Source organism: Hyposmocoma kahamanoa, unplaced genomic scaffold (genome assembly GCF_003589595.1).
Source record: "Hyposmocoma kahamanoa isolate Upper Pololo Valley unplaced genomic scaffold, ASM358959v1 192, whole genome shotgun sequence".
Lineage (NCBI taxonomy): Eukaryota > Metazoa > Arthropoda > Insecta > Lepidoptera > Cosmopterigidae > Hyposmocoma > Hyposmocoma kahamanoa.
This window is the reverse complement of record NW_020653719.1, coordinates 11503496-11520732: the sequence shown is the minus strand read 5'-3', so window position 1 is coordinate 11520732 and position 17237 is coordinate 11503496. Positions and strand designations below refer to the sequence as shown.

The window sequence follows — 17237 nt, the reverse complement described above, 5'->3', positions numbered from 1 at the left end:
GTTCTAACAAAATAGTTTATCTTTATGCTGGTCGTAATTTACGGTTTTTGAACACACCATAGAGAGTTTACGATATGTGTGTAGATAAAAGTGTTAATAGTACATAAATTCACAACGTACCGTTCCATAACGATGAATTAAAAAATATGGCATAAAACTGCTTCTAGTTACTAGCACAGGTTACATCATTGTGTGGCGTCTGGAGGTTGCATGATAATACAAAACATATCATTATTATAATTATGTGCTTTAGATTTTAGTTTCTCCCCAGGCATATGGGATGAATTTGAATTTTTGCAGAGGTGGTATTCCCTGGAATTTCAAAGTCATTATTGTTAATATTAACGACAAAAAGTATTATACTACTAGAGTCGGTCGTACCCTTAGGACATGTAAAGGATGAGAGCCGTTGGTTTGCTTAAAAAACCATTTAGATCCGAAAAAAAAATTTGTAACAAAACTGTAGTTATTTGTGTCTGTTTTAAGATTTAAATACGCACCTGTACATTCAATTATAAACTGTCTGATGATGTATCATATAACTGTCAATACAGTCGTTGGTTTGTTTAAAAAACCATTTAGATCCGAAAAAAAAATTTGTAACAAAACTGTAGTTATTTGTGTCTGTTTTAAGATTTAAATACGCATCTGTACAGTCAATTATAAACAGTCTGATGATGTATCATATAACTGTCAATACAGTTGATGGTTTACTGAATTATTAATGCAACACATAATGAAATTTTCCTTTGAAAATCAAATTTAATTTGTGCGGCATAGGCGTTACAATTCATTTTCATTGCAGGCTATTTACGGACGGCAGCCTATTATTAAGATACATATTGGCTGACCGTATTTCGTTGCTTCGATTTTCAAACAAAAGTGTATAGCTTGATGTGCTGTTGGCTGTACGTATCTGTTTGTTATATTAACATTACGTTTTTGTTTTCCGCAGTTCCACCCTTAACAGTTCACATTTTGGGTTCGAACCAGCCCATATCAGCAAGCAGGAGATACGATCTTCTGTGTCAGAGCTCAGGGTCCAGACCTCCAGCCACCATCACCTGGTGGAAGAATGGGGAACGGATAAACAGTACTAGAGAGACGGTGAGTAAATTCAAGCTTCGACTACTAATTGGCCATGAAATATGTAGATTAAAAGTGAGGTACGAACACTTGTTCGCAATACTGAAGTGAAATATTTAACTTAAATACTTAACCTACAATTGCTTAAGAAAAAGAAGAAAAATTGAAAAACTAATGATACTCATAATATTGGTAAGTGAGACTATAAACACGCCTTCAAAATTTGATTCGCTAATGTGGATTTTAAATTTCCGTAAAGAAGAGTCAGTATTTAAATTTCACTAAATTTGACATCATAATACAAAGTATAATAATCCCATCACAGTTTACCAACTCCTTGTCCCCAAAAACTTTTTAAAACCTAAATAATAATATCTGCCTGTTCAGTACTTCGATACATAACCCAAAAAGTTAGCTGGCATTCACATGGCGCTCTGGTTTTACTTTGTATAAGAATCCATGAATTCATTTTTTTTAGATAATTCAGCAAAAATCTACAAAACAAGTTTATTCCAAACAGTTCTTTTCAAATGCTAGAGCAGTTCCAGTATTCATTGAAACAGCAAAAGTTTTACAAATATATTACGAAACTTCATTCCAAAAATATTGCCTCCTGACAACGTAAATCCATTACACTTTATTGTTACAAACTACCCGAATATTTCAACAAGGAGCTAATTTAGCTACAACTAAATTTATCTATCTATTACAATCTTTATTGCCATAAAAAACAACATCTTGGAGTCAACTTAAAATAGGGGCACGTAAAAGTAATAAATGTAGATTGAATGGGACATCCAGTGCTTGGGGCGTACTCAAATCGGTCGTAAGGGACTGCCAGCCTAAGTTCTAACACTGGTTGTTTGACGTAAGTGACAGGATATTGGGTTTTTGATTTATTTAGTTACTCAATATAAAATTTTATGTAGATACTATTTAAAGTCGTCTCTCAAGGCGTATAACTTGACTTGCAAACGCAGACGCCTTGAGTGTCTTGTGTTAGACACAAGCAACCGGTAACTAGTAATGAATAATTTACTTTCGTACAATCAATATGAAATGGTCCACTATATGCCCAAACGCAGTTGCTTCCACTTGACACATATCGTTGTCGTTACCAGCAATCACGGTTTCCTGTGACGATGTCCTTATCGGTAGCCAATAGTGTTTACGTTTGCACAACGCCTTAGTGTTCAGTAAATTGTGTTCTGGTCATTTACTTCCACTAACCGTATTACCTATAGAATGCCTTCTCTATTTTTGTAACTTAATAAATAGCTAAAATGAACAACTTATTTCACTGGATTCTTAGGCTTTCGCGATTGCTACACATTGGAAATAAAACTATTTATTTCGGACATTAATCGCATATATTTGTGTTCAAACGACTGACTCAGTCAGCCGTTACCATGGAACCTGTTAAGAGCCTGAAACGTTTGATCTTTGAAAAAACAAATATACGCGATTTAAATCCGGAAAAATAGTTTCATTTCCTAAAGGTTTCATAAATTAATTAGCTCTAAACATACTAGGAGCACTAGATGCAATAGAAACATTACTAATATGAAAAAATTTGCGACTGAAAACTGAAAATGTATTAAATGCTATCCTTGACGGATACCACCACCACGCTATGTAAATATCAATTTCATATAAACTATAAACAGTAAAGGGTCCAGAAGAGACCCCTGAGTGATACCAGATAAAGTCACATGAATAAATTGTCACAATTTGAGCTTAGTCGAGTTTGTCAAATAATGTTATCCTCGGATTAAGACAGTGTGACTTGTGAAACTCTCCAAAATGTGTTAAGTTAATCCCTGCCAGTAATCTTCCTTACATTATTATATTTAAAGCTTGGTAAGGTTTCATATTCCTTTAGTTGTTTATAATGTTTTGCACCTTCGCAGGCAGGTAGTTTATTAGATAGATATATGTATTGAGCTATCTTTCCATTTTATTTGCTATTTGTTTTAGCTTTTGGTATTTTCTAACTTTAATTAGATATCCAAACCGCTTAACTGGCCCTTTCCTTAGCACTACTTGCTTTTTATAGGAATTGATATAATATGTCCATAAAAATATATAATGCTTTACCTGCAGCAATCGCAGGCTTACCTACAAAAATACTAAAAAAAAGCTATGCGATGTGATCTGTGTTTATATGATACCTAAGATTTTTTTTAAATGAAAAGAAATCGACATTTTATTTGATATTGTTTATTTTATGATTTTATTGTTGTCACTTCATTGGCATTTTCCTTAGAGGTTGGAAGCATTTTCGCTTAATTTTATTTGACAAATTATTATAATTTTAATTTTATGACATTATTTAACTTCAATTTATTTTTAATTTTTGAGTGCCAGTACCTGGTGCAACACGTAGTCATAACACTTTGTGTAATATTTTTGTTACCGTGTTTGCTTGTGAATAAACATATTTCATTTCATTTCTGATTCCAGTAAGCTTGTTATCGTTCGTCTATCTTTTCATGCAAGCTTCATTTGTCTATTAAAAATATTGATTAGTTACTTGGTATAACGGCCTGGTGTCCGCAACTCGACGTCCATGTCTCTATTTTGCGTGTGGTGTTAATTAGTTACTCATGTTTTCTTTTTCGATTACATATATATGCACTTTAGGTTTTCAATCAATTGTTCTTCTTATTGTATCGATGGCATACACCATCTTACTGAAAGGATTGGCCTATCGGCGTAACTTATTTGCCGATTATTGCCCAGGATGCGTCAGACACACAGGAAATGGAATGGTAGGTACACCCCTTTCATTCATTCAGTTCAACGAAATTCAAACCACGTAGTGGGATTTATGTATTTACCATTACAAAAGTACAGTCACCGAATAAATCTTCATATAGTAGAGTAATAAAAGGGAATTTAATACGAACTTTTAACATTTTAACACCACGTTTTCGATACCAAATTAATAACAACCAACCAATCTTCTATCACTTCGGAAATTGCGATGTTCCAAAGAGAAAAAGGCAATAAAAACCACCATAATACTCGTATTGAAAGCCGACTTTAAACAAGTTTTGTTCATTAATGTAGATCAATTTCATAATAGCCAATTGCGTAAAACAATATCCATCTTCAAAACCATTAACCGTAAAGTCATCGTTTCGACGCAAATTCTCTATTCAAAGCTAATTAACGCCTCAATCAACACGGATCAGGACGTGACGTCACTTCACATCTGCTCTTGACATAATAAGGTTCAGCCATTAGAGGCTTGATTGGAATCTAAACAGTAGGTTGTATTTTTAAACTAGATTGATGAACCGCAGTAGTCTTTATAAATCTCTTTGTATTTTACGTAGTGTTTTTTGTTCATTTAGTTTTTAATTGAAATTTTAAAATTCAATTGTACTTGTTGTTTTTGACGCCTTTTCTCTGATTTATAATTGTTTCGTCTGCTTCTAGTGCTCGTGCACAACTCATATCATGATTCTGTTTTAAATAAAAAGTAAATACCTTTTTTGTTCTTGCTCACTCCTCGTTAGCTTCGGGTGCCTCATTTTTACAGTTCGCTACACTAGGTCTTCCCTAAAATGATACGGATGAAATATAAACCACAATGAATGAAAAGTTTTCCTGTTTCACGATTCGCTTGTATTGAAATTCAGCAGTGCGTTTTAAGAATATTCTTAATTACTTTATGACCTCTTTATTAAAATGTTTGTACAGTTTTAGCCTCTCTTGTCTCATGAAGTGGTATTCTTGCTGCTCCACCATCATCATTAACAGCTGTATAATAATAATAATGTATATATTTCTCTCCACAACAACTCTCTTGTGTGTGTGTGTGTGCGCGTGCGTGCGTGCGTGCGTGCGTCGGAATTTTAAGAGTGCAACCTTCTACAAACATCTTTAAGCTCGTTCTAATATTATTAGATTGTTTTTAGTAGTTCCCCCTAAGACGTAATGCAATAGGTAATTACTGATTGTACTAGCGCTAGATATTACATATTTCGCAAGGTTTTGCTGTTAGTGACTTGTCTAAGGTGTTTAAAAATGTAGATGGGTTTCCGAATTCTTTGAGACAAATTTTGAATAATATGTGGGTAGATTATCTAGAATAGAAAGAGAGAGTTACAGTTGCAGGCAGTAGTTGGGGGAAATGAGCATGTGTGGACATATATGTTGTGGTTTAAATAAGAGGAAGACTTGGTGTTCCGAATACAAAAAGTTATATATTTCGTTTTAGCTACATTGAGCGTTAGGGAGTTTGCTGCTTGCCAGTGACTGACTACATTTAAGCCTTGTTGGGCAGATGCGAACATGCCATCCCAGGAGTCACCATAGAATGTAAGTGTTGTGTCATCCGCGTAAGCAATTATTTTACAATTTGGTAATTGGAGTTTACAGATCTCATTTATATAGCATAAAAAGAGGGTTAGGCCAACAATACTACCTTGCGGGACACCATGTGTAATAGAGAGCTCATCACTAAGGTAGTCACCTAGTTTGACACGCTGAGTTCGATTTGTCAGGTATTCCTTCAATAATTTTAACTGCGTTCCTCTAAAGGCAATCTTTGCCACCTTCCCTGTCAGGTTTGGAATTGAGACCGTATCGAAGGCTTTTGCGAGGTCAATGAAAATAGTAATACACTTCTTACCGCTGTCAAGCTTTTTGACTAAAAAATCTGCATGTCTTACTGCTGGGTTCAGATAATTTTACACCACACTAATCTTAGTACCAGCTATTTGTTGTTATTATAATCTGTAATTCGAAATTTGCTAGCTACTGCAAATTTCAATAAATTACTTATGTATAGAAAGAACTACTCTAAAACGGCAACATGAGTAACGTTGGATGTAGATACGAGTTTTCGTATAGAGACGAACAAGTTGTAGGCCTGATGGTAACCGACACGCGTGTCCATAACAACCGCCCTACAGTTCTTTGTGATTTATGGCTCTGAAGTGCCACTCAGATACTGTCACTACGCCCATCACCCTGTAACATAAGTTGACAAGTTCCATATGGCTGTAATTTCACCAGCACCCTTAACGTTCAAAGCCGAAATGGCTTGTCGGCAAAAAAAGGGAGTATAACCGACAAAACGTTTTCATATTTAAAACAGATTAGTTCACTCGATAGAACGCAGTATCCATCGGATTATAGTTTATGTGAGTTATCAATCTATCATTTTATTCTTAAGTATCAACTATGCTAATGTTAGTCTAATGCTGGTTAGGAACTTCACAAGTCGCAAAAAGTTTTTTGTACCCTCTTAGATATGAAAATTTCGTCTCAATGTTTTTCTTCAACAAACACTGTTTTCCAGGTTAGGTACTACGTCAGTGGTTATTGTGGTTGAGACTTTAGAAAGTGATGTAGTTAGTGTGTGCAATCCTACGTATGACTTTAATAAGAATGAAGCGAGCGAGCGTAGTTTCTCGCCTACGCTGCCTGCGCCCGCAGCCGTACTGAGTGATCGGGCCGCCAGGGCTTTGGCATCCTGTTTCGTCGAATCACCGCCGCGGAATCTCATGATTAAGGATCGAAGCACAAAACTGCGATGCGACGTCGCGTCGCAGAAATTTACGATCTCGCACGACGCATCGCAAGAATTTGCGAATTGCTCCGCATCGCGCATTCCTGCGATGTTAATCTTCTTTGTGTTTTTTCTTATACTTTTTTACGAAAAACGATCAGAAAAGCAGAGCATGACTCTTTTTATAATCTATGTTAAAAAAATACATTCAGTACGGTTGATGATCGTCGAAAGAATAGTTACCCGAACCATGGCAGTGAAGTTCCTTGCCGCACGAAATCGCATCGCAGCAATTCGCGTCGCAGTTTTCTGCGTTGTGAATTCGCATCGCGCCGATTTGCAGTTTTGTGTCTCGACCCTAAGGACCACGAACTGGTTCGAAACATGTCGACCAAAAATGCGACGAGTTCTCCGTTAGTATCTCATATAGGTTTTCTATTTAAAATAATAATGATTTTTTTACAAAATTATCAACGTGGACATATTTTAATTGATGAAATTATAAATATAAGGCTATATTTTCATTCATCATTCATATAATATTGTACTCATATATCGCGTGTTGGGGTGATATTAGCTGGATCAACGGGGTCATGAATGAGAATGTTCTACGGTGCATAGGTAAAAACAGAGAACTCCAACCTACCATCAAACGCATAAAAACAGCCTATCTAGATCATGTGATTAGATATCACAGATACAGCTTGACAACCTGTCGGTATCGGTACGCTCGGTATACGCTATGCCGAAAGCTTACTGAGCCCTTATAATATGCGCTTCCTGATTGTTGCGGTATACTGAAAACCGAAACGATCCCTTCCTGATCCAAACCGTGCCACTCAGGAAGCGCACATTGAAACATAGGCGTTCGGTAAGCTTTCGGTACTGCGTATACCTAGCATACCGATACTGCACTGCTCCTTCACCGCTACCGCACCGACAAATCAGGAAACGGCCTTAGTTTTGATGGGAAAGATTGCTGGAAGTAGGAAAAGGCGTAGTTTGATAAAATTAACCCGTTCAGACCGCTCAGACCGTTTATTACATCTCGAGTGATAACGAGGGCAGCATGCAGAATTGGTGGCCAACCTTCACAGAGGCACTAGAAAAGACACAGATACTCATAGTACAGGGAATTTCCGGATTTGAGACCAGGTAATACGTGGTTGTCTAACATTATTATTATTATTAAATTGTTATATGTATATGTATGTATTAGACAACATCATTTACGTTGCTTTGATCCCGACAACGACACCACAAACACCCAGAGACAACAATAGAAAAGTTTTCTACACTGACCCGGCCGGTGATCAAACCCGGGACCTCAGAGATGACGACACCATGGAATCCGGTGTGCAAGCCTCTCGAACATGGAGGCCGTGCAATTATATCTAAGCCGTTATTTTTACATATTTGAAAAGTAAGGGTGATTTCTTTATGTTAAGATTTTACATTTAGTTGTATTAAATTTCAAGATCGCTAATCGTAATCTAAACAAGGACTTCATTATTTACCCGCTATGAATTTACAAATGCTAATACCAAAGTAATTTACAGTTTATTACCATACTCTTGGGTCCTATTTAGGCAAACAGAAAATGTGGGAACAGCATAATTTACGTGAAATTATCTAACTGGGAATATTCATTGAGGTATTGGGCATTTAATTGTATTCGACGAGAATTTTAGAAATTGTTGGTTATAATTTAATTTTTAGAGAGCGATTATAGTAGAGAACGCAATGGGAGAACGTTTGTTGCGGTTGTGGTGGACTACGGCCTAAGCCCTGTCCTTAGAGGAGACCCGTGCCCTGTTGTAGGGCGTATAATGAGTTAATGTAGATGATGATTTATTTATGCGTTCATAAACACAACAAAGTTTAAAGTCATTATTTAAATACAATGTTTGTCCGGGCTGTTATTGAAGAACAGCGCAGCTGAGGGTTTCTAACCTCTTCAAGTAAAACTCCTGCTTCATATAAAGACTTTGTAATGACGTAGTTTTGGTACATTAAATATTGTGGTAAATAAAATAAGTAAGAACGGCGTGGTGGACGGTTACGGGGTGCCGGCGCGCGGGGGTGTCCGCTGCGCTTGCCTCACTCCTCAGCCCTCATCCCTCAGGACGGGTTCCGCCGCCGTAGTTAACAATGTTATCGTTAGAAAGGGAGCGCAGGACAATGTTTGTCCGCTGTATTATCCTGGCTCGCAAATTTGCACGTTGTCAAAAGAGGTGAAAACGATGCTTTTTCAAGGCTTCCTGTCAGTTCTTCTACACGTGCAGTCTGTGGGTCAGCTATATGTGATGTGTAAGGTGCCAGATTCATAAATAAAAAGAAATAAGAATCCATGTATGACAAAATGTCTTCCTCCCTGTACCCATGTGCTTTCTCTAAGTTTCTTTTTGTATTGTACTAAGTTACAATAAACCTAAATTGTTGAAGTACATATTCTTTCATTCTTATATAACATATAAAGACGCTGATGGCATATACGCGGATGGCATATAGGGCTCTGCACATACAATACAACAATACGTTCAGCATGTTCTGCGCTGCGCGGGTGGATGGCTTCCAGGTCTATGTGGCAACTCTAACACCAGTATGGTCGCACACAGGTGGGACAGCTCAGTATTTCGACATTATGATAATAACAAAACATGGATTATTTTTTATTATTATTATCATAATTCACATAGCTATTTTTGTTTTCAATGGTTACGGGTGCTCGTGAAATAACGTCAATATTGTGTCTCAATTGTCGTGAACGTTTTTGAAGCTTGAAGCCTTTGGTTTGTGTGTGTATCGTAGTTCCCAAATTTATGAACTGATGATTTTAAAAGCACTAGAGCGTCTTGTGAAAGAATTTGTCCAGGGAAATCCTGCCACCTTACCTATTTCTGCCGCCAAGCAGTAATGTGATCATTACTGCGTGGTGTTTTGAAGGATAAGAATGCTTGTGAAATTACAGGCCCATGGTTCTTGTCAACTTATGCCTCAGCTTGACAGGCGCAGTGGCAGTGCCATTCAGATTTCTACAATTAGGCAGGAGACAGTAAGCTGCGGATAAGTTTAGATTAAAATTTCAAAAGTACTATTCTTACAGTACCACGGTACCACAGTACCACAGTACGACAGTAGAACGGTGGCAACCGTTAGTTAGTGCGGAGCGCGATGGGAAGTGAGCGTGCCTACAGCTCCGGTACCTATCTGGAAAAGCGTTCTGTACGTGCATCCGAGGCGGCTCACCTAAAGCACTAGCCTTGCAGAGAACCGCATGAAGTACGTGCAAGCGTACTGATCCGGGGTAAAGACCTTAGATGGTCCCTGTGCAATCTCGCTCGCACAGGTCATAAAGCCCTTCCCGCATAAGCCAGAGGTTGATAGGCAGAGGCACTATAAACAAAACTTATGTAAAAAGATATGGGACTGCTCTTACAGTACTCCTAGATAGGATGGATAAACACGTTATTCACTAGTATGACACAAATACATACAAGAGGAAAAATAAAACATTTTTTATCTTAGCAGTGAAAGGACGCTAACTCAACATGTACCTAGGTGGTCTACGGCGCTGTATCTATCTATATACCTTCTATATGTGTTCGTACTTAAAAGTACCTCTTTATTGGAAATAAGACTATTTTTATAGACTTAACATGTGTATATTTGTTTTTTCAAACAAACCAGGGGCCGTAGGACCTGTAAAGAGCCCAGACACGTTTTTTATTTGAAAAATAGATACGGAGACAATAGTTTCATCTCTAATGCGTAGCAATCTATCTAATTTAGTAGCAAAGTCAAAGTCAAAGTCAAAGATTATTTATTCCATAGGTAAAATTAATTTACACTTGAAATCGTCACATTGGAGCTACTGCTCGTTCACTACGCTGACCTCCCTGAGAAGAACGAGCAAGAAACTCTAGGGATTGCTCTTTTCAAATAAACTTAAATGCTATGGAATACACTTTGAATCAAATTTGTGTGGATTCTGGAGCCATGCCGTCTTTTCATACATCTTTATCTAACACGTAGTCTTCAATTTTGTAATATGATTTTTCGATCAAAATATTTTTAATGTAGTTTTTAAACTTAGGAAATGATAAACTTAATATATGCTCCGAAATTTTATTGTAAAAACGTATACAGTTCCCCATAAAAGAGTTGTTTACCTTGGTTAAACGAAATCGTGGTACCATGAGTTTGGACTTAGCCTTAGAGGTTAATATTATGGATATCTTCTTTCTTATTGAAATTATGTATATTTTTACGAGCATATAAAATAGCAGTAGAGATCCTTATGAAAGAGTCCGTCCAGAGAAGTACAACAACCTTACCTATTTATGCCGCCAAGGAATAACGTGAGCATTACTGCGTTTCGGTTTGGAAGAGTAAGGATGCTGGTGAAATTAAAGGCACATGGGACTTTTCAACTTATGTGTCAGGTTGATGGGCGCAGTGGCAGTACCCCTCAAATATTTGTGATTATGATGATTGTGATAACTGAGTGGCACTGCAGTTATTGGGAACAGGCATGTCCCTTACCACCAGCGTCCAGTTAATTAGTATTATAAAAAAAAGATTCTTTGACTTTATACTTGTACAACAATTGACAGTGACATGGCACTAGTCAAACATATATCTCAGGGTGACGGGCGCAGTGGCATTGCCCCTAAGATAAAGCACTGCAACTGTTATGGATAGGCGTGTTCGTGCCGTCACTTGGAATCATAAAAAAAAAATTAAAATAATCGCGAATCTCTAACAACTTCATAAGTACCTTTTAAATGTATTGCCAAATATATACCAAGAACGTTTTTTATTTATTGTCCAAATTTATTGGTCTGTCTTAAACTATCACCAGTTTTCATCTCGCCAGTCATTCGTTTATCTTAAAGCCGTTATTTATAGACTGACTGACCCTTGTTCATAAAAGTAAAGGAAAATAACCAAAAAAGAAAAACAATATAATAAAGTACTCGGAAACTAATACCCAATCAAATCCAGACGCTATGTTATTGGTGGATTCTTATTGGTCGATAGTGTATTTGTTCGTTACTCTCTGTATGTTAGAGGGACAAAGGGTGTATTATTCAAAAGTACTATATATATAAGTTATACAAGAATACAAGACATTATGTACAAGACATGGTGACGTCGGAATTATTAAGTCGATAGTTGTGGTTGGCTTTATTCTGACTGCAATTTCAATGTTTCACTTATATTCTACGAAGGTGTGAAAAGCGCGCTCACCGACCTTTCCTCTTAAAAAGAAAAAAAAAACTGTTGTAAAAGAATTTACAACAGTTTTTTTTTTGTATCTGGTGATCGTTTGATCGTTAACTATTCTTAAAATTCTTAATACAAGAATAAAATCTGCAAATTCAAAATTTAATTATACTAAAAATTTGGAACCGATGTTGATTATAATGTTGCATATAATATATAATATAATGAATGCAATTATAAAACTTTTTTTTTTAACTTTTGTATTTGTATAACATATTTTATTGTTCAATTTATTTTAGTTAATTAATTTGTAGAAATATGTATAGTGAAAAAATTGAAATGAAATATTATTAAAAACAATTTCACAGGCTTACAATTAATTTTTTACATAAAAAAAAAACTAGAGCACAACGGATTCAGAGAACACAATAAAAAAAATTCGAACTTGTTACACAAATATAAATTTTGAAAAAATTATTTACAGAAAAATGTTGTTAAGAAAGGTGTTATATTATCTTATACAAGATCGTACATTTCACCAAAACTTCAAAAATATGAAAACGCTAATATCTTTATACAACTTCCTTTGTCCATTTGACATTGAGATTGCAAGCGTCGTATGGAACCCCACTTATCAGTAGGGCTAGCATGAAGACGCGACTTGCGCGAGAGCGACATAAAGCGCGAGATCTCTATGCGAGAACAGCAGTATCTCGCGCGTTATGTCGCTATCGCGCTAGTCGTGCCCTTTCGTGCTAGCCTTACAGGAGTAGGTACATTGATTATATCGAACGCGTACAAAAAGTATCTGGCTTGTAACCCTGGCTTTAGTTACAAAAATGAATACCAGAAACGACTGTCCTCTACAAGTTGCTGCGAGGAGGTCTTCCTTCCTCCGAAATATTGTCAAATAAGTAATACTCGATCAAAAGACAATGTCAGATATCGCACTGTTAATACAATAGTGTATTAACTCAAAAAGAGGACTTTCTCAGAATCGATGAAAAACGAATTACTCACTTCCCGCAAAAAAATCATTGAAATTTATATGTTATAGTTTATTAGGGACACTTAAACAATGTCTCAAATATATTTAAAAATGAAATGGAAAAAATAATTTCATGTTTTTGAATAAGGATTATTTTAGAAATAGCTCACATAAAGTGTATCTCATTTAGAGTTAAGTAGGTAACTTTTGATTGTTTCTTACAATATTCTAACGACAGTTTTTTTGACGAGTAGAAAATCAAATTTTACGTTCAGTAATGATATAATATTAAATTTCGCATATTTTGAGTTACAACACTATTGTAACGTCACAATAGCATTGCGATATAAAGCTTCATTGGTCAAGTATTACTTATTTGACAGTAATTGTTTCCCTGGATTATCCGGAAGTATTATCGAGAATCGCTCCTACTGTTCCACGTCCCAAAGTCCCAACTCAAAGAAGCAACTTAGCAAGCCTTTTCTCGTGCCGTTTTCCAGGAAAAATTTAATAGTGTCCAGGATGCTTTCCAACTACGATATCCTGGGAGCGACCTTGACGTATATTTTGACAGTTTGCCCCGTCATAAGGACAGTCCCATATCTTTCTACATACCTTTTGTTTATAGTACCTCTCCGTGTCAACCTCTGGGTTATGCGGGAAGAGCCTATGACTGAGTTCCTGATCTGACTGATCTGAGTCAGGTCCTAACCCCAGATCAGCCCATTTGCAGCTCCATCCGTAAGGCTAGTGCCTTAGGTGAACCGCCACGGGTGTCCGCTATTTTCCAGATAGGTACCGGAGCTGTAGGCTCGCGCTCACTTCCCGTCGCGCTCTGCACGACTAACGGTTGCCACCACTGAATCGCCGACTCTAAGTCGACTACCAAATCTCCTCATTGGTAGCGGAGGTGTAAGCCACGCTCACTTCTCGATGCCGAATAAACGGCATCTCTTCAGTTCCCAAATTCCTACGCAGCCGAAGGTACCGGAAGACGTCATAAGGATAAAGTTGTTGCTGCCCACTCGTAAGATATTGGTAGTTGAAGCCTTTTAGAGAGGCTAACATATCAATGTGCCTGTGACACGAGCTCGCCCATATATATCTTCGCGGTGCAGCGTGGCCTGTGGTATCACAGGCTAAGGGAAGCCGCCTTTATTAGACGTGCGTCTGTCTCATCGTGGTAAAGCATTAACTTGGCTAAGACAGTAGAGAAAGTTCGATAATAATTAAATGTGTTTGTGTCCAATCCGAGAAATCAAACTTTATCATAATGTTTTCATATATGTTTTGTCAACAGTTATCAACAGATGGAAACACAACGACTTCAACTCTCTCCATCCAGTTGTCAAAGAGAGACACAGGAGCAAAACTGGCTTGCCGGGCGTCCAACCCTCAAATGCCATTAACTCCACCTTTAGAAGACGATTGGATCCTTGATATCCAATGTAAGTTTTTATAGTATAAGGTTTTGGTGAACATTATTACTTATCAACATCCGGATATGCATAAGATTATAATTATATTTGTGATAGTTATGTGTAAGTACTTATAAATAGTATTCTTAATGTAGTTTATAGTTGTAAGCAGCTATAATTTTTAAAATCCATCGTTTAAATATTCGGTAAATCTGTACTATGCTTCCTTAATTAGTAGCTCTTTGAGTTTCTTATTTAAAATCTACATCTTTAACTGGGTCTGTAATATTTTTTTTAAAAAGTTTAAAAAAAATTTCTCACTAGATGTCACTTCCGGCGACGAATACCGAAAGCCTATCTATAATAAAAACACAGGAGAATGTCCCCAACTCGGTTTTGTGGCTCAGTTGGTAAGAGCAATGCTAGAGTGCGTCATGGTCGTGGGTTCAAGTCCCACCGGGTCGAAGAAACGTTCTGTGTGTTCGATCTTTGTATTAATAATTTTAACAGAGTCTCTTAATTGTCCTGATAGTTTATTATATAAGTATTTTTACTGTGATGGCTAATGTAATGATAAATGCAGTTTAAGTCGGGATGTACTAATAATTTATTTTTATTTCGTGAAACATATAATATTTTCGGTTACTATGTATCTGCCTAACTAAAACAAATCTGGATGATTTCTAAAACCGGGTACACACTAGCGAGCTGTAACCGTTGTACGTTATGTTATCAAAAATCATAGTGTGGTTCGCAGTTCGCAGAACAGCGGACTGTACAGAGACGCCACTTTCGCGCGTGGTACAGATATGAGCGTGCGTGTAAAGATGTTGGAAGGAAAAGGAAAAGACCGTGCGCTCATCAGTAGCGCGGGCAATCGCGCGTTCCAAGATTACCTTTTACACGGACACTCTTCTATTGTAATGAAAACGAACACGAGCAATCCCGCGCGAAAGAAAGTTTACTTATAAAACGTCATATTGGCAATCCTGAGCGCAACCCTGTACGCTTCTGGTCACGCGCGATAGAGTCTGTAAAGGGGTCTATTCTAGCGAGTGTAGACTGTTTCACGCGTACACACTAGAACCTCTCTTGTGTCAATCACGTTACAATTACAGCTCGCTAATCAGTACCCGGCTTAAGAAGTAGATATATAAGATAAAGTGAGTGTTTTATGTTTTTCGAAGTTTAAGTGTTTATCACCGGAAGCATTGGTACTCTTTCCTCACACTATAATAACTGGTGTTATGACCATACTCTTTTTCTAGGCTGTCGGCATAATATCATTTCTAGATATTGTGGACTATTTTGAGGATTCTGTATCTTAGATTTAAGGCTCTTAGGTGTAAATAACGTCATTTAGTCCTGACCTAAGTCACACATATCTTTGTTGATTAAGCTAACGTGGCTTTATTAATACAAAGATCGAACATTCAGAAAAAATTTCATTGTTTTTAGTTTCCTTTGCTATTACTAGTACTTCTTCATTGGTAAACCTCTCGTTCTGATATTTGCTCGTTAGATCCAGTGTTTGCTCTTTGGTGCTTAATTGACCATACATAAGTATAAGTGTAATTTATAGTATAGTATATTCCAGCACGTAATGTTCACCGGTTTTTGAACTTCAGCCTCTGACCTCGGCCGACTATATCATTATCGGTGGATATTGAATTTCAAAATGATCTTCCAAGAAACTGACTAGAATCTAAAATACATACCCCAAATATTAACAATATGATTATTTATTCAGACTACAACATAAAGGTCTTGTGCTAGTAGCAAGCTTATTAAGTAACTTGATTGCTAAGTTAGTTAAAATAGTGACAAATAATTTTCTATTATCTTAATAACATCTTTCACTTACTTCCGTATTCTATAGACTTTCATACAGAAAAAAGAAATGTTTTTTGTTCACAGACGTACCAGAAACGGTGGTACGGTTAGGAACAAATCTTGATCCGAAGAATATTCGAGAAGGTTCTGATGTCTACTTCGATTGCATCATCAACGCGCATCCTTACGTTTACAAAGTGGAATGGAGACACAATGTAAGTAGTACTTATAGACTAGAAAGGGAACATTCCGCCCTACCTTAGCTTTATATACCACACCGGCCCCGCATATTGACGCCTACGTCAGTCCCCTTTAGACGGTGACTTTGTCACGCGTGATCAGGAGCGTACAGGATTGCGCGCGGGAATGCCTGCATACTAGGGGATGAATCCGGTTTTGCGCACTTTTTTATTAACAAAATATTTTTAGGCTGTCACTTCGACATTTAAGATTATAAATTAATCGGTATTTGTTTTAACAACATAAGTAACTTGGTGTAATTTATAGGTCAAAATCACACACGTAATTGCTTCACGTTTTGTATACCTAAACGTTATCGATAACGTGAGGTACTTTACATTTTTTAACCGACTTCTAAAAAGAAAGAGGTTCTCAATTCGACTGCATTTTTTTGTATGTTACGCGATAACTCCGGTATTTGTGAACCGATTTTCATGATTATTTTTTGTTGGAAAGAGGGTACCTCCATAGTGATCCCATTTCATTTTGAAAAAATCATCCACCTCTAAGTGTAGCTGATCACGCATGAACATTCATTTTTATAAATAGCGCCTAATTTTGCTTAAGAAGCAATTATTTTAATAATTGGTTTTGCTATTCTCCAATTCAAGGCGTTTTTCTTTCTCAATATACTTTGAGTAGTGAGAACCGATTTTTATTATCTCCTGTGTCAAGTCCTGTATACTGGCGAACTAGGGGATATTTCAATAAAACTTGGCAAATAGATGTGATTCCACGTACTTTTGAGGTCGGTTTTTTTAGTACTCTGTACTGAGATTATCGTAAACCTTAAGAATTGATTCAAGCTCTATGACTTTGGTTGGTACCGCATAGCAGTGACAGTGTTGAATGAATCACCTTAAAGAAGGAAAGAATACATAGTAAAATTGAGGACGTACACTGATTAGCATATGGTGTG

The 17237-nt window shown here is 36.8% G+C and overlaps 1 protein-coding gene across 1 annotated transcript in view; it reads left to right on the top strand.

Moving 5' to 3' along the window:
- Window positions 1-17237, top strand: part of LOC113226689 (hemicentin-2) — a 79957-nt gene that overhangs the window by 28106 nt on the left and 34614 nt on the right. Inside the window, exons 6-8 of the mRNA XM_026459411.1 lie at window positions 956-1107; window positions 14128-14275; window positions 16163-16293. Of these exons, the coding sequence (XP_026315196.1) occupies window positions 956-1107; window positions 14128-14275; window positions 16163-16293 (431 nt within the window). The remainder of the gene's footprint in view (window positions 1-955; window positions 1108-14127; window positions 14276-16162; window positions 16294-17237) is intronic.